This window comes from Ascaphus truei, chromosome 4 (assembly GCF_040206685.1).
Source record: "Ascaphus truei isolate aAscTru1 chromosome 4, aAscTru1.hap1, whole genome shotgun sequence".
NCBI classification, from domain to species: Eukaryota; Metazoa; Chordata; class Amphibia; order Anura; family Ascaphidae; genus Ascaphus; species Ascaphus truei.
The window spans coordinates 383,341,942-383,360,886 of NC_134486.1; the positions used below are offsets into that span (position 1 = coordinate 383,341,942).

General features: G+C 41.0%; 1 protein-coding gene across 2 annotated transcripts in view; it reads right to left on the reverse strand.

The window, feature by feature from the left end:
- The window catches only part of ATAD2B (ATPase family AAA domain containing 2B), a 133,636-nt gene that overhangs the window by 62,954 nt on the left and 51,737 nt on the right, over window positions 1–18,945 (reverse strand). For both annotated transcript variants that reach the window (XM_075598454.1, XM_075598453.1), the window contains exons 13-18: window positions 18,521–18,609; window positions 17,761–17,920; window positions 17,320–17,410; window positions 11,931–12,242; window positions 8,541–8,664; window positions 7,655–7,841 (exon numbers count right to left, since the gene is read on the reverse strand). In XM_075598454.1, the coding sequence (XP_075454569.1) occupies window positions 7,655–7,841; window positions 8,541–8,664; window positions 11,931–12,242; window positions 17,320–17,410; window positions 17,761–17,920; window positions 18,521–18,609 (963 nt within the window). The remainder of the gene's footprint in view (window positions 1–7,654; window positions 7,842–8,540; window positions 8,665–11,930; window positions 12,243–17,319; window positions 17,411–17,760; window positions 17,921–18,520; window positions 18,610–18,945) is intronic.

Consider the following 18,945-nt stretch of genomic DNA (forward strand, 5'->3'; position numbering starts at 1 on the left):
ATTTGTATACCACATCTTTCACTCTTCCTGACCGTTTGCACATCCACCAATCCTGGGAAGACCAAGAAAGAAACGGAAGTATTCGTAAACGTGACTGTAGTTACTGAGATGATATGTTTATTTGAAGCCTTCCAACTCAAATAAGGTTAAAAAATAGACTATTATGACACACTGCGGTTATATACACTTGAATATATGCCCCAATGTTAACTCCAGCAAAATACATTTTGCTACAGGACTAGTACAAAGTTGCGTTCTCGGAAACGGAAATGCCAGGTTGTATTGTCATCTTTAAATTACCAAGATGGCTACCAGATGTAAAAAATACATTTAAGTTTATGTTTTTGTAGATAATGCAGATGTGTCTCTTTCCTGGACAAAAAGTACTAGCCAAACTCTAACAGAAAACTTAAAATAATACGCCTCACCACGGAGGGGGCAAAACTGCTCTAAGCCAGGAGTGGTCAACTCCAGTCCTCAAAGAGCCATCAACAGGTCACATTTAAGTATATCCCTGCTTCAGCACAGTTGGCTCAATCAGTGGCTCAGTGAAATCCTGAAAGCCCTTGAGGACTGGAGTTGGCCACAGATGTCCCAAGCGATTACGAGTCTGTAAAATGAGGATCACGGTAATTAAAAGAAAGATCAGGTACTCCATACTTCCAATACCTATGGAAAGCACACAAGCTGTTCGATGTACCTACGACGCTAATATAGGCTTGGTGACCTACAGCAGGGGTGTGCAATCTTTTTTTCCCTGCGCCCCCCTGCCGGCACACCCCCCCCCCCCTTACCTTAGTTCTGGCATTCTGACACCACGTTGCCATGGCGACACGTTGCCAGAAGCCGTCTGAGCCAAGGTAAGGGAAGTAACAGAGGCCTTCGCTGCTCCCCCGGCATTTCATTTAAATGCCTTCAGGAAGCGCGTGGGACCTCTAACTGCCGCACCCCCCACAGAGAATCTTGCGCCCCCCAGTTTGCACACCCCTAACCTAGAGGGATTGAGAGCAGACGTTAGATAAGAAATAGGCAGAGACCATGGCGGGAGACCAGACAACTACAAACGCAACACAGGGTATTGGCCAGCAATTCCCACTAGTTAAGTCTCTTGCTGCTCTGCAAATGAGAGGAACACCGCATACTGAGCTGTGAACGGGGAGTAATCTGGGGCATCAAGTCTATCTGATAAATCCATGTGCAAGGTACAGCTGGAGGTAGCTAAAATAATTAAAATACCACTTACTGCATAACAGACTTGCAACATAAGCTTCCCAGAAAAAGGATGTTCTACGCTGAAGGTAATAAGGTATGAGGTTACAAAAGTGGAAAAAAAAAATGATTACTTCATTTGCATCCCATGGTCTGGGATATTGCTGAAGGAAAATAATGGTGGTATTCAATTTTCTTTCACAAATAAACAGTAAAAAAAAAAACTAGTTGGCAGGTGCTTAAATTGCAAAAGATAGCTATTAAACAAGAATGTGTCCTTGTGCGTTTATAAAAATGTCTCGTTTTGCAGACAGAAAATAATGGGACATTTGACACAATTGGCTTATAAATTCACAAACACACACAAAAGCATGTTGTTCTCTTACATTTGAAGACCAAGAAAATACTATACAAAAAAATACTAGTATGGCATATTCATGGGGGAAAAAAAAAAAGTGTATACAGGCATACCCCCGGTTTAAGGACACTCACTTTAAGTACACTCGCGAGTAAGGACATATCGCCCAATAGGCAAACGGCAGCTCGCGCATGTGCCTGTCAGCACTTCCTGAACAGCAATACCGGCTCCCTACCTGTAACGAAGCTGTGCGCAAGCGGGGAAACTATAGAGCCTGTTACAAATGCGTTATATACATCAGTTATGCACGTATATTACGATTGCCGTACAGTACATGCATCGATCGATAAGTGGGGAAAAAGGTAGTGCTTCACTTTAAGTAAATTTTCACTTTACATACATGCTCTTGTCCCATTGCGCACGTTACTGCGGGGTATGCCTGTAAATATATTTGCAGCGATGCTTAAAACCAATGTATTGTTATAATTCTTAATCTAGGCCTATTCAGGAGAAAGTCAAATTTAAAAGCAGTTGCTTTAAAATAGTTCATTTTATGGGAAAAAGGAGGGGGTAATTTATAAAGACCGCTCCAATCTGCAGCTGACGGCAAATTCAGGCTGCGCTTATAGTGCCTTGCGACAGTGACGCGACGCAAATCAATTAACTGTCGCAAGCGCTTATAGTAAGCGCGACGGCGACTGAGCGACGTCGCGTCTAAAAATTTGGAAGCAGGGTAAATTTGATTTTTTTTAGAGACAGTCGCCACATGTGACTGTCTCTAAACCAATCAAATTGCGCGGCCCGCCCCCTTTAGTGACGTCACTGCCGACCGTCGCTAAAAAAACAAATTATAACTTTCGCTGGTGGCGACAGCATCGGTCGCCGTCGACCAGCACTATAAGCGCGGCCTTACTGTCCCCAGATCGTAGAGTCGTTTAGTCTTTAATGACTTGCAACTGTTTCCTACTGTTAAGGAAATGTAAATTATTTATTTATTTTTTAAAAAGGACAAATTACGGGAGTTTCAGCTACCTCTTCCAAACCTACACAGAACCAGATACTGCTTGATACAAAACATTTTAAGCATAGCAAAAACTACTTTGCAGAAACAATTTGCATATGGAAATCTTCTCTCCATGCTGCAAAAGAAGATAAAACGGCCCAAAGAGAAAAAGAAAAAGACGAAAACAGAAAAAGTTGATAAAAAGGAGCGGTGTAACTAAAAATAAAATAGTAAAAGGTAGAACAAAAATAAAATAAAACGAACAGGGACTGGCATGATTAGGAAGCTGCTCTTAATGGAAATATTGCATTTTCCATTGTATGAATTGGAAGAATACTCACCTACAGGGAGTCCTGGATTGGTGGATGTGCAAGGTGTAGCAGTAAACAGATATACTGTTACAAAGAAAAAGAAAGACAGTAGGCCAAATTATTGAACCAAGCCATTTACCGTGCCTCTAACCTGACCAGAAGTCTCATCAATTATAGAGAATCATCGTCATTTCACCAACCCTTACAAAATGTGGCATGCACACAGTCCCAGGTATTGTACACTGGAGGAGGAACAATTGCTCAGCTAGCAAAGTGGAGGAGACGTACAGTCAGATAGTCAAAAGGAGCAAAACAGTGATTGACTAATGGGAGTAGCAAAAACTAAAAGCACTGTATACTGCACTCAATTAACTTAATAAATGAGGTGGTAGTGATGATGAAAAAATAACTTAGAGCAGCTCCTACCCTGGTGTGAACCCTCATACACTCATGGGAAGGGAAAGAGAGAGCCTATTTATGGGTCGCTCTTCCCCTTTCCATGATTGTGTGAGTGTTTATACCAGGGTAGTAGCTGCTCTCTACGTGCTCCTGATAATAATTATATAGGATCACCACATGCAGACCAGTGCATTTTTGGTATGCCTATCACAGTCACCTTCTAGTGAATATCAGGCTACCATTAGCTAGTCTGGCTTATACTTGCTTACTCTTCATATAGTTAATATCCGTTTCTGCCACCACAGGGTTATTAGTTTAACCATATCTGTCCTGGCGTGTCACACTTTATCAGTACCTTACTGACTACCCCTGTGCAAATCACACAATTTTTATATATTTGATCATTTATGTATATCAATATCTATATGTTTATCAGTATTCATAGATTTTTTTCAGTCTGACATTTATTTTACACCATTACCTAATAAAAGTACATTTTTCATCATCCCTATTTAATCAATTGGAGTGTAGCACAGTGCTTTTCTTTGCTACTCCCATACAGTGTAATACCAGATACACTAAACCAGAAGCCAACTCCAGTGCTCAAGGACTACCAATAGGTGAGGTTTTCAGGATATCCCTGCTTCAGCACAGGTGGCTCGATCATAGACTGCGCCACTGATTGAGCCATTTGTGCTCAAGCAGGGATATCCTGAAAACCTGACCTGTGTGTAGCTCTTTGACTGGAGTTGGCCACCGCTGGGCTATTGTGTTATGAAAAAGAACGGAGCAGAAGCTGCCTACAAACCAATCATTAAGAGATACCAGAGATGCCATCCTCATTATTAACTGGCCATCTTGGTAAGGGGGCAAATGAGTTGAATGCAGACGGTCACCAGTAGTCAGTATTTTCCATGCGGGATTCTTAGCTAATTTTACCTCCATGTCTTATGTCGCACGTTGTTAATTACTTTTACTTTTCACAGTGGGGAAACCAAGTCGCGCGTACATAGATCTCCAGGTTGATGTAGTTGAAATGTGTGGAATATGTAAAATAAAAGAATTGCTGCAGCAGCAAACACTAGAGAGATTTCTGTGTATCTTAGAAAATTATTAGACTTGCACATTTGCAGAAGGACAATTTTAGAGACAAATATGTCAGGGCAAGTCCCTTTTAACATCTACAGCAGGGGTGGCCACCTCCAGTCCTCAAGGGCCACCAACAGGTAGGGTTACTAGGTGGCTTCTCCAAAAATACTGGACAGAATGGTGAAAGGTGCGACATGTCAGTCATTAGGCCAGCCACCTGTGCGGAAGCAGGGATATCCTGAAAACCTGACCTGTTGGTGGCCCTGGAGGACTGAAGTTGGCTACTCCTGATCTATGGTACCAAGGACTAAAGGCAGAGATACATTATTTCAAGTTCACCAGAAGGATACATTTTTAATTCATACGGCAAATGAGGGCGGAGGCAAGGTTAGAAACTTCAAACCATATTGTAGCAAACAGAAGAAAAAAAACAATTCAATGATGTTAAATATCACTGTATGGTAAAGAAGTAAAGCTGAGGAAGTACATATCCATACAGAACACCTATAAGCTCATATTGAACCCCCAAAATAACCACAACATATATATAAGCATATAGGTGTCACAGAGTAGTGCTACTGAGCATGGCAATATATATTTAAAACCAGAGACAGAACATGAAACACAGACAGAGCTCAGTGCACATCCAGTGAAACTCATACACGGTTCAGTGCCTAAATATATATGTATAGATATCTATTAAATAAAATGGTCTTTTAGTTTAACATTTTGGCCAAAGTGTTGTAAGCCCTTGAGCCACTACACGGCAGACCACATCTCAAGGGTAGCTAACACTAATATAAATTCTTAATAACCTGTGCATTACCAGGAAGAATGATTTATAATAAATCTGTTCAACTAATAAATCTGTGCAACTATGCAACTAATTTTGACAGATTTATTATAAATCATTCTTCCTGGTAATGCACAGGTTATTAAGAATTTATATTAGTGTTAGGTACCCTTGAGATGTGGTCTGCCGTGTAGTGGCTCAAGGGCTTACAACACTTTGGCCAAAATGTTAAACTAAAAGACCATTTTTTAATAGATATCTATACATATATATTTAGGCACTGTACCGTGTATAAGTTGCACTGGATGTGCACTGAGCTCTGTCTTTTTCATGTTCTGTCTCTGGTTTTAAAGAAGTACATATCCAGACTCATCTGAAATGTACTTTAAATTCCAGCAGTAAGCATTTTGATGGCATTAAAGTTACCAATTTCTCGCAAAATAGAATTAATCTAGCACTATTTTGCTCTCTGGCAAAAAAATAAATCATAAGCTTGAGTAGAAAATTTGTAAAAAAAATAATATTTTTTTTTTTTTAAACTGTACTGTATACACCTTTTATCTCTATTTAATACAAGCATGTACATTGTTGGTGATTTCATGTTGCGTGATATCTTCCCTCATAGTTGATGATATGCCTCCGGATGTATATAACCAAACAGTTTGAGCCTAGGGCGAGGCATCATTATTTTAAATTTACTCGGTTGCCATGAACTTTCCAAAAAAACAACTGCAACTGAAATAACAGAAAGTGAACAAAACACAGACCGATGCCAGCTGGAAACCAGTATTATCAATCCTCTGATCTGCGCCACGGTGCCTGAAATCAGCTGGCGAGCATTGGATTTCAAGTTGAGAATCAGAGATTCTTTTAACCAAATTCATGTGACAAATTTGTCAGGTTACATTTTGAACGCAACTCCATAGTTTTATCACCACTCCCTTGTCCCCCAATTCGCTTTGCTTTATATTTCGGTCACAGGACTTTGAGGGGAGGGAATGAGGCATTAAGCATTTATCAATACCCCCAGGGTCTCTATCTTAAAGCTACTTTCCAAGCGGACATTTTTTATTTAACATAGCATTGAAATTGTGTGTCTCTGGAGCTGGCCCCCATTGATTTCAGCTCCACGGACACTCTGCTCCCCAAGATACTTAACGCTGTAGGGGGTGATGGTATCTCAGAGCTGTTTAAAGGTCCTGGTCGGCAATCGGAAGCAGCATCGAAGGTGTCGTGGCTTCCTATTGGCCTGCGGAAGCTTTGAACGCCATTATGAGAACCCCAACTGACCACGCCACAGTTACTACCGGAACCCGCCACGGAGGTAAGATACTCAAGAAGCAGGGTGTCCCAGAGCTGAAAATAATGGGGTACAGCTCTGGAAATACCCTGCTTCAATGCCATGTTAAAACAAAAAAACAAACACCTCCCGCTTGGATTGACGCTTTAAAGGTTCACTCCCCTATTTAGACAGCCAAACTTCTGCAGGTTGCATTGACTTTTCTATCTCCCATCCTGATCACGCACGTCACTGTGAAATATTTTCATCATTTTACTTGGGTGAAAAACATTTTTGCAGAAACTCCACCAAGGCCAAACAATTTGATTTGACAAAAAACTGCCAAATAACTCACCACTAATTATTGCCATTTTGGAACTGCTCCTGCACATTCATTAAACATTACACAAGTATAGTATGAAACAGACAAAAGCAGAGTGCATTGCATATTCTGTGATTTGTTCTTGTTCTTTTCCGTTAGACTTCAGTGCCAACACTTGGAAAGCAATTTAACACTGCGTCACTATTGTATCTCAAGTGTTTCTTGTGAATGCAACTTAAACACACAATTATTCAACTACTAAAACAGAAACTATTTAAACCATTACAAATAGAACTTAGAATTGTTGTTGTATTACATGAGATGCTGTTATACAATTACAAAGAAACTACTGAAATGGTTACAAGAACACTACCCCAAATCCAAGCGCTCTGTCCCAGTCCTCGACTGAGCCAATGATTGAACCACTTGTGCTGAAGCAGGGATATCCTTACAACCTGAGCTGTTGGTGGCCCTTGAGGACTGGAGTTGGCCACCCCAGATCTAAAAAAATTAATTGTCACCCCCTTTGATCTGACCACTCATTTCACCTACCTAAGTCAGTTGTATTATCTGGTTTTTAACAAATGTCAGCTTTACATGCAATGTTTTACAGTGCCCTGAATTTCTAAAAACAACATTTGCTGTTCATAACCAAAGGCCACAGATAATGGATACGAAGCTTCTTCCAGGTCAGATTGGCTATTTCTTTTAATCCCTGCATACATAACTGCTGATATATGTGAGGTTGTACAAGTCTTCTTCAGAACAGATGAGCCTGAAAACATAACAGTATACGACAGATACACAACTCACCGATTCCATGACACAATCTAAAGAAACAAACATGTTGGAGGTGGTTTATATACACAAGTGGCCACCGGCGAGACTGACCTGTGCACAGGACTCCTCAGGGGTTTTTGCACTGACTGAATAAAGTGCCGGCAGGTCTAATCTGTGCACAGAAAACTTTTCAAGGGTGTGCAGCACGGCTGGAGCAAGGTGCGAAGTCTGACCAGAGCCAGGCTCCCCAGAAAGGAGCAACCGAGGCCGGTAGGAGGTCGGCTGGTGACAAGCTAACCTGTAAAAGCAAAGTTTGTTTTCTTAATGTATATTTAAGTACTGGGAGAGTAAAGAGAAAGGGGGAAGGGGGGAAACCTAGGGTATTAACTTTCAAATACATTAAGGGAGGCCAGGATAGCAGTATTTCTCACTGAATGAAGAGTGGTAAGCTCACGGGAAACCGGAGTACGTCTTCAGTGAAAGTAGAGGATTCATGCAACAGCCTCCCCACCCAAGATGATGGAAGCCAACACAGCAAGGAAATTCAAACCAGTTTTGGAAAGACAAGTACCCCAAAGTAAAGAAAAGGATTGAGTCACAATGGCAGAAAAGCAGGTTATAAAAGAATGAATGTAGTCGTGCCAAGAGGGGATATAGAGATATAGATATATACTGGTACAGAGGAACAATGTTCTTACGTGCGTTTTATTCAAATACATCAGAAAACCTTTAGAAGTGGCCTGAGCGGCACATTGAATAATTAAGCAAGAATCATTTCTGAACATTCATATTAGCACAATGAATATATATTATATATTAGTTAAAACCTCACACCAATAACGCAAGATAAAGCATGGTTCTACACACCATTTACAAATCCTTTAAAAGAAAGCGGTCAAAGGCCCCCAGCCTTGATCTCCCATTTCCTAGCTCAACTTCGGTGAAGCTTACAAAATCGGCCAACCACAAGTTTGTCACTGTGATAATGGTCACTCACGTTGTGAAGTGGAGAAAGGGTTTGTGGAGAGCAGCTGGTTGTTTCTTTGGTGATCCTGAGCAACTCACATCAAATATTGACAACGCGTTATCGTCTTCACTATCTTCTAGGAGGAGACTTGAAGCTACAGATCACAAAACAGAATGAATACATACAATGAATCATACAAACATAACATTTGACAGATGATTCGAACCACTTGACGCTCTGTGTCCACCCATTTTCCGATCGTGTGTAAAACCTCAGACCCTATTTGATTATTGGCTTTCTTTCGTATTTAGGCGAGCCTTCTGTATTCCAAGCAAATTCCCCTTACTGTATTAGCTCCTACCACGTCTGTTGGGAGGCTATTCCACAAACCTACCACCATTTCCGTGAAGTACTGCCTCACATTCTCCTTATCCTGCCATGCTCCAGCTTTAGAAAGTGACCTCTTGTTCTACAATCGGATACAATGTCCCCATTGGTAAATATGAAGGATTACTACATTTCAAGTCGGTTCTCCCACAAATTGCTTGAGAGATGCACACACATTGAAGTCTCTGGTGTATAGAGTCCAGCCTTCCCCCCTGCTAAAAACTGGCAATATCTCTGAAGAGACACAAAGTTGTCCCTAACGCCTTAAACTCCTCTTGCACTAGCCCAACCTCATTCCTAGCAAGGTCATTAGTTCCTAAATGGACAATTACATATACCTCTCCCTCCTGTCTTACTGCCTTAACTCCCAGAAAGTGCCTCCTAACCCTCTGAGCTGTAGTTTCAGGTAGGCACCTTACCTTCCTTATCCCCGCACTACCTGCTTCCAAATCGATCACTTTTACAATGGAATCCCCCAAAATGATCTGCCTCCTTTTTCTGGGATCCCATTTTTCTCACCATTTCCTTCCAGAAATCCCCGCCAGCTCTTCCTTTACTGCACTAGGTGCCGTCTTACACTGCTAGTGCAGCATAAGAGGTGTTCAGCTGTACATAGTGCATGATCTAAAACCCTCATCCTGCCAGAGCCCACCGTAGTTCAGACTGCCGTCCTCCTGGGCCTTTGAGGCAACAGTCGCCTCTCGGGTTGTGCCAGTATGGGGGCAAGAGAATACACACAAAAAAAACCTGTTTATTTCAGCCTAGCAATTTCCTCCTGCAGCAGAGAAGTGCATACAGATGGGACAATACCAGAACCTCCAGAATGTCTGACAAACCAATACGGCCTTAAAACCAGTGCACACCAAACATTGTAGCAGATGTATATGCGCCCGCGTGTTTAAAGAGGCAAGACAAGCTGGTTTTTTAAACAGGATTGAAACAGGGGGTCTCCGGAGCTGAACCCCATTTATTTCAGCTCTAGGCACCCCCTGCTTCCGGAGGTACTTACTTCCACAGGGGGTGCTGGTAGCCACTCCAGGATTCACTATATGGCTACATTTTAAAGCTCCCGGGCCCTGTGGGCCAATAGGATGCCGTGACGTCATCCAGTGTGGCTTCCTATTGGCCGATGTGACGAGGAATCACAAAACTGCAGAGATACCGGCACCCCCTTCGGAGGTATCTCCGGAAGCAGGGGGTGCTCTGAGCTGAAATTTATGGGGTTCAGCTCCAGAGACCCACTGTTTCAATCCTTTAAAATGGAAAAATCAAAAACTGCTTGGATTTCACCTTTAAAATTTGCACTTACAAAACCAGTGGCACTTGGAATAAACAGTATAGTGCGCAAACTCCCAATGTGAGCTTGGTATAATGGTTTATATAGGGAACACAACCAATAAGTGCCAAATAAAAGACACCAATCAGACGAGAGCAATTTTCATTAGCCTAACTCTACCACAACTGGCACAATCATACACAAGGGAAAAAAAAAAAAGAAGTATTACGTTGCATAGTAAATAAGGTTGGGGGTAGGGTGTGGGGGTTGGGGGTAGGGTGTGGGGGTTGGGGGTAGGGCGTGGGGGTTGGGGGTAGGGCGGGGAGTGGAAGGGAGGAAAATATATGTCCAACCTATGTTAAATTTAGTTGGCTAAGATACTCATCCTGTATTGCATTTATAGTGATCCAGAATAAAGGCACACAGTATAAACGTGTCAATCATGTCTCATAAGGGGTACAAAACAAATTCCTTCCTGACTCCAATAATGGAGACTTCTCCCTGGATTATCCTTCCCATGTTCACTTATTTGGTATATCCCTGTATACCTTTCCAAAAAATAAAAATATAAATGTCAAACTTTTTTTTAAAGATATTTATTGAATCTGCCATCAGTCTCCATGGGTAATGAATTCCACATTGTAACTGCCCTTACTGTAAAGAACCCTTTCCTTTGTTGCTGGTGAAATCTCCTTCAATCTCAAGTAATGAGCCCAGTGTCATTTTTACGGTACTTGGGATGAAACGTTCCCTTGAAAGGTCCTTGTATTGACCTTGAATCTATTTGCAAATGTATTTATTTATAAAATGTGTTACCAAGAATACATTGAGAGTTACCTCTCGTTTTCAAGTATGTCCTGGGCACAGAGTTAATATGGCAAATAATAAATAGTTCTCCCCTCCCCTCCTAGACACCACTTTCCTAATGTACACAAACTTAATTTGGGTGGCCTTCCCTCAAAAGCACGATATGCCTTTTATTGTTGTAGGGACAACAAAGGATTACAGATGTATGTCTTTAATGTTCTTTTGGATACTGTGAAGATAATCTAAGGATAGAAAGCCCTGAATTACGTTTCTATAAAGCAGCATGCACACCTACGATCAACAGATTATTAATTAGGTGTTGAAAATCCATTTTCACTTTTTTTTAATCACGGATTTGTAAATTAAAATGTTATCAGTCTATGTACTACCTGCTGATTTGAACAAATTGCAAAAGCATTTTAATCAATGCAAGTCTTTAATGTTGTGGAATTCTTAGTCATTCTACCGATAAGATTGGACACTTATTTAAGTAATTCTTTGGATGATTTATTTTATTTATTTTTTCAATAAGTACTCGTCATTCGGCTTACACCAGGCATGTTAACGGTCACCGATTGTGTGCGAGTCTTACGGATTTGGAGCAAGTCTCATTGTTTTAGCAAATGTGGTCTCAAACCTCAAAATAAGTGTGTCTGAAAAAATCAGCACTTTTCCATGAAAATGCTGTGTTTTGCTCCAGAACCACCGAGCCTCCCTGATTTCAGTCCTTGAAGGTCGACATGTCTGTTATACATGCACCAGTGAAAGTGTATTGCGGGGCCCTCAGGCAGCAATGCTGATAACTAAAAGAAGCAGCAGCAGTGTTGCAGTGAGAGAATTACATTGCTAGTTCAATGATGAAACAAGTCAGTTTCTTATCATGCATCATGAACTACGCACTCTAATAAAAAGCCAACTTAACACTAAATAAGCAAGGGGAGGAAACTTACCCTCGTGTCTGTCGTCTTTGCTGGACTCCGCGTGGGGAAACACTTTGTGTAACACGCAGAGGATGTTGGTGAAGATCCTCTCTAGCAGTGGCCTGATAATGGGGGATAGGGCGTGTCCAGAAGATATCACAGCACGTTGAGAAGCAGGCACAATGTTTTTCATTGCATGGTAAAAATCATGGGCACCCAGAACAACTGAAGAAATGTCCAGCTGTAGCTTCTGACTGCTGGCATAGATCTGTGGGTAGCGCCGGCGGAGAGCAGTCAAGGCAGCCTCAGTGCAAAGTGCTTTAATATCAGCTCCACAGTAGCCTGACGCAAGAGAAGGGAAAACATCATTCACCAAGAGAAATATTGACTTCATTGCTCCCATATAGTTGCGCCGGTAAGAGAACCACACCACCAAATGAATCCCTCTACCAGGGATACACCTTTACAAAAGGAGTGTGAAAACTGTATTTTATTAGATTTCTCCTCCCTCCACAAAATACATTTTCAAACTTTTTTTTTAATGTTACTTTGTGCACTTTGGAATCAGATTTCACATGATCCTGTTTTACACTTCCAACACATCAGCAGCGATCTCCATTACTGTACTACATACTATGCATGTGTTCCAGGGAAACATTTCTGTGATCTTAACAGTTTATGGATGTCGGTATTCTGCTCAGTTGGAATCCTGCAAAATTCTTATTATAGAAGTATGCAAAACAATTCCCAAATTAGAAACCTCCTTGTGTCGGTCTCTGAGGAACCAGAAAAACAGATTGTGTGTGTGTGACCCTGGGCATATCCCATTCCATTTGCTCATACAGAACCAGGCAATAGATTTTATAGCAGGCTTTTACCCTATTCTATTGGGGTGTTCACCTCCATCTCCTTTTTATTATTAAGTTGATAGAGCCACACTTAAAAAAAATAAATAAATTAAAGTGGAAGTAAGTAACTTACAAAATAACCAAGAGTATTTCCGAGAAGAAGAAAAAAAACCCCCAGTATTTAGGTTTCTCCTGTTGCCTGATTATATTGCAGCAGTGTGTGCAAGCAGAGTATGATGACAGCACAAATAAAACATGCATAGCTGTACTTAACATCAGCTGTCTGCTTGAGTTACTTTTCAGGTCAAAGGGTATTAAACATGGAAGCTGTCACCAAGTTTCACAACCATGAAAGATTTATTTTTTAAACGGAAAATTTAAAGCAGGTGGAGATAATAAAAATCCCAGATATGAAAAAATGAAACTATGATACTTCAGCTGGCACTGCTTCTTTAAAGTCTAGTTTTCACTGACATCTCATACTGCCAAGTGCATAATAAATAGTGCAAACACTTTGGCAGTGTATAGCTCTAACACTCTCAGGCTGTGCTAGAGACCAATGACTTGGAGAAAATAAGGTTAGCAGACCGTACAATATACAGTACATGGAGCCAATAGGGCTTGTATTTACAGGAATGGCCATGCATGTCTTTTGCCTTCATCAGAAAACAATATTGTTCAGTGCCTTAAATGGAGAGTGGGTGAAACAGAGTTCATTGTATATGCTTGCTGATACTTTTCCCCTCAAAGCTCAAAGAACTAAGCTATTTGTTCAACTACATCTTTAAGAACGTGGGTTTATCCCATGAAAATGTACATGGCATATATTCCATACGTTCACTTTGAATTTTTGACCCATTTTGCTTTGAAATCAGGCCTTCAATTTTCTAGAAAGTCGGGCTTTTGTGAGCAGATGAGGGTTACTTGGAAAGAACATGACAAGTGGGCAGTACAACTACATAATCATGCGAGACTGAAAAATATCAAGAGCGCGTCTAAAGCTGGAAGTCCAGCTGCACCATAATGCCAGGATAGGGGTCACGTGATCTGTAACAGCAGTAACGGCAGCACCTCCACTTCCATTCAGATTGCGTTTTTAAAGACGCGGTAACAGCAATATTAGACAGGGTACATGATTTCTCTCCCTTACCATCATCAGGCACTTGGTATTTAAATATGGTTAAACAGTTCGTTAGTAGACACTGTATGCCAAGATATGGGAAAGGTTGTATTTCCTACTCCTTTTTATTTGGTGTGACTATGCACTGCACAGTACGACACAGTACTGCATAGCTCATGACAACGTGATGCGGCCTCTCTCCTCGGAGTTAGAGGAAGCACTGACATTTAGAGGCCAAAATGCATCTTTGGAGGAGCTATTCATGCGCTTTTTAAAAATTGTATATTTAACATAGGTTTGAAGCAAGGGGTCTCCGAAGCTGAACCTCATTAACTTCAGCCCTGGGAACCCCCCGCTTCCTGAGATGCTTACCTCCAATGGGGGTGCTGATATCTCAGCAAAGTTTAAAGCTCCCGTGTCACATGGGCCAAACCTGATTACATCACAGCTTCCTATTGGCCAGCAGGGCGAGGGAGCTTTGAAACTCCCCCATTATGTGAACCCTGCTAGTCAAGTGGAGCGGCTACCGGCACCCCCTACGGAGGTATCTGTAGAAGAAATTAATGGGGTTCAGCTTCAGGGACCCCCTGCTTCTATGCAAAAAAAAATATTTTTAAGTGGGGGTGTAGGAATCACCCACTTTAAAGGGCCAATCCAAGCAGCTTAACTGGAGAGAAAGATATATATATATATATTGTTTCAATATATGTAGCCTTTGATTAACTTTATTGAAATTAATTACCTAAGCTGCCGATTAGTTCTCCCGTGATCGATCAGCAAAATCCTGCTTACCAGGGTGCACTAAATGGCTGCCTTTCAGTTTCAAATCAATCCTTCAGTCAGCGTAACTCAGCAGCTACAAATTATCATTATTTTACTAATTTAACATTATCTATTGTTACAGTCTGCAGCACAAACTGCTGGGAATATTGGCAACAAATTATCACAAACAGGAAAGTCTTACAAAGATCTTGCACTGCTGGGGAGGTGGGCTAAAGCCTGCTATAGAAATCAAAGGATGTTTAAAACTCATTAAAAAATTGCATTAAGAGGTATCAAGACAGGAGAACAGTATATCTGAACCTAACGTCTAACATGTGTCTGACTAAAGTTACGTTTTGTACATTCTGTGAGTTAATTGTTTAATTTAAAAATGGTGTATTTTTGAGTTAAGTTGGAGCATCTGATTTATACCTTTTACTTGTATACATATTTTTGCTTTGATGTATAATTTAAACATAGAACATTGTGAAGATGTGTTGAAATCTGGCATGTCTACAATGTTAGAAAATCAATAAAAAGAACAATGAGAAGGGGAAAAAATGGCATTAAGATTTTAAAATAAATAAATAAATAAAAGTAGTAGTTATCTAATACTACAGAATGGAATTTAAAAAAAAAACACGTAGAATATTGCTTGGATTGCTGCTTTGTGGAGTTAGATTTGCTTGGTAATGTTTTCTGAATGATTGTACCTTCTTTGGCGAATGGATTCAATGTGCTTCTAAATGTTACCATCGTCAGGCACAGCACACACTGTCATTAGAATGAACTATTAGTGCTACGACTTTAAACTGACAAGCTCTCATAGCACCAAGACTAAATAACGGCAGTGGCCAATTTACTATGTTAAAGCAATAATGCTACTTTCCCCCTTTTTTCTTATTTTTACATGTAAAGCATGTGGCAATGTATAATTCTACGTTCTGACCTAAGCTGGCAATCGTTTGCTGCTCCTGTTATAAATCTGTCAAAATCCTCATTGTGTGCATAACACAATGGCTGCCATTCAGTTTCAATCAATCCTTCAGTCAGTGTAACTAAGCAGCTACAATGTATCCTTATATTACTAAGCTAACATTATCGACTGTTACAGCTTTACAGCTCAATCTTCTGGAAACATTAGTAAGAAATGATCCCCAACAGGAAAGTGTTGCAAAGATCTTGCACTGCTGGGGAGGTGGGTTAAAACCTGCTACAGAAATCAAAGGATGCATTAAAACTCATTAAAAATGGTATGAAGTTGAATAACAAAAAAATACAGCAAGTATTATCTATACTACAGAACTGATTATTTTTTTTTTAACATAAGATTTCACGTGTTGCTGCCTTAAAATAGCCAATTATCTCTACAAAATTAGATTAAAAAAATAAAATAAATCAAACTTAATCTCTTCGATAATGACATTATTTTCAGTGCTTTTACAATCTTTACCCAATATGTTTTGTGCTGACTGTAAGCTGTTGTATATACAGCTACATTGTTGATCCAGACTTTCCTTTTATTTTGTCTAACGATGGCAGCATAATTAGTTTAAAGAGATAAAAGTGAAAAACAGTAATTACATGGTTGGATAAGAATTACACAGACCAGAAGTAGAAACATTAGTTTTTTTTATACTGAGAACATTTAACGTCAAGAATAAATCCATTACATGGAAACTAATTTACAAAAACTTTTTTGCCTTTACAGGTTCAGTCACGCGTAGCTGGACTTCTTTTAAAACAACGTATTCAAAATAAATCGATTTTTGGGGGGGAAATATTCACACTTAACCCAAAGACTGCACTTATTTGTATTCAAATAAGGGGGGAAAGATATTTCTTTTCTTTGAACGTGTACATATCAGCGACACGTTTATCGGTATAGAATTTAAAAATAGCATCAACTTTTTTCACACTCGGGCCCGTTCTATACTTCATGCGGCCGCGCGCGTCTGTGCTAACGCGCGTGCCGCATGATTTCCCCTGTTATACAGCCGGGAGCTACAAGTCCTGCGTATGTGTGTATGCATAGGTTTATGAGTGAAGGAAGTCCTAAATAAGATTTTTTTAAAGAAAAAAAAAAAGTTTAATAAATATTTTTTTTTTAGTTGTGCAATCATTGACATTGACACACACACACACACACACACACACACACACACACACACACACACACACACACACACACACACACACACACACACACACACACACGATTTCCCCCGTCTTCGCCGCTGTCTGTCGGCTCCCCGCCCCCTGCAGTGCACGCGCGGCCCTTGAAAAGAAGGGCTGACTAATCTCAGCCATCTATATCTGCCGTGCGCACGCACAGCGTAGCACGCGGCCGCACTATAGAACGGCCTTAAGAAACTTGTACAGCAGGGTGTTTCTCAACGCCAGTCCTCAAGACATTCTCCCCCCCCCCCCCCCCCCCTCTCATACCCCCAACAGGTCGGGTTTTCAAAATCTCAGCTTCCCAGAAGCTGAGGCAGGGATATCCTGAAAACCTGACCTGTTGGGGGGGGGGGGGGGGTCTTGAGGAGTGGAGGACCACCGGAGTGGAGGACCACCGCAGTAGAGGATTGGTACACTTTGGTCCTAGGAGTGACGGCTCCTTTGAGTTACTGTAGTCTGACATTTACCCATCACCGTCCTGGTACAAAAGAAGTTACACCATTGAACTCACCAACACATTTCCCAGATAGCTCCTCCAGGAACGTGTCAGACAGCCGGGGGTTCCAGTCCCTGGTGTGTATTTGTAAAATGTGCTTTCTTGCCTAGTAGAGAGATAAACACAACGACAATGTTAATAGTATACTGAAGCAAAACAACCTTAATGCAGTGGAACATCCATTGGCTGCAGATAGACCTGGATGGCATGTCCCAGGGGGGAGGACTTAAACACCCCACACACACACCCCACACACACACCCCACACACACACCCAACACACACACCCCACACACACCCACCTACCTTCTAAGTGCCATGGTTTTTTTTTACGGTGTTCAGCAGTTTCCTCAGATCACTGGGGTCCATAAGACACGCAATTGAATACATAATGGCTGATCATATATGGGAGGCACCATAGGACTCAAGAGGAAACAATGCAACATCACTTGCTCACCTTCTGATCAGGTAAACTGAAAAGAAATTCCCTGTCAAAACGACCAGGTCTCCTGAGTGCTGGATCTATAGAATCAAGTCTGTTGGTAGCACCAATAACGACAATTTCTCCTCTGTTGTCCAACCCGTCCATGAGTGCAAGCAGTGTAGACACTATAGAGCTGGAGGAATGAGGCAAATACAAATGAGCTTTTCTCCATGTAGAACGGAACCTGCCACATCACACAAAAGCCCAAGTCCCTCTTACCAACAGATTAAAGTTGCAATAAAGTGAAAGCAAATGGACATATGTCAAACTATTTTACTTCAATACAACTTTTTTTGCCATCGCTTTCCCAGAGACCAATTTGGTTTGCTTGAAACAAAATGATTTTTGAAAGGAATTTTTTTTAATTACTTTTACATCTACTGATACTTTTGAGACATGTTTAAAATATGGACAAAAACAGCCTAATTTCAACTTATTGAACCAACTAGTGAAACACGTAATCTGTTGTATACATTTAGTACAGTATTGTACTTAAAATGAGATTAGAGCTCTTATAACAAACCCCAGCAACACTGCATTAACCTTGCAGCTCTCCAGTAGGAAGAGCAAATCTGGTACCAATGTTAATCATAAAATAAAGCAATTTAGCAAGTATTGGGGCAACGGAGACCCCCAGATTTCAAAATAGCATAATACTTGTTTTCTTTTACTATTCCAATGACTCAGAAAAAGCAAAGCTATATGTAAAGTATCCACTGAGAAAACAGCTCACCTGTGGATCTGATCCTGCCTGCTGGAACGGACTGGTGCTAGCCCATCTATTTCATCAAAAAATATGATCGATGGCCGCATCACATATGCCTGTCACACACACGGAATAAGGGATTAAACTCCAAGACAGAACTTGAATGCATTAGCCACGCACTATAACGTCATTGTCCAGTTCTGAAACAGCTCAAAAATAACCCGTACAGAAGGGGGAACACCGGAAGGAGAAGGGGGAATAAATATCAAAGCTTCAGCCACATCTTTCTGGTCCTAGTGCTACTGAGGAGACAATGTGTAGAGGGTCTCCGTGGCCTTCTCCTCCATGACAATCAGGGCAACAGAGGGCAGGCAATGAACTCTCTCCCCAGCATGACTAGATATCCAAGTGCCATCTTCTCAACTGCAGCCGGTCCTAAATATACTGCCCTT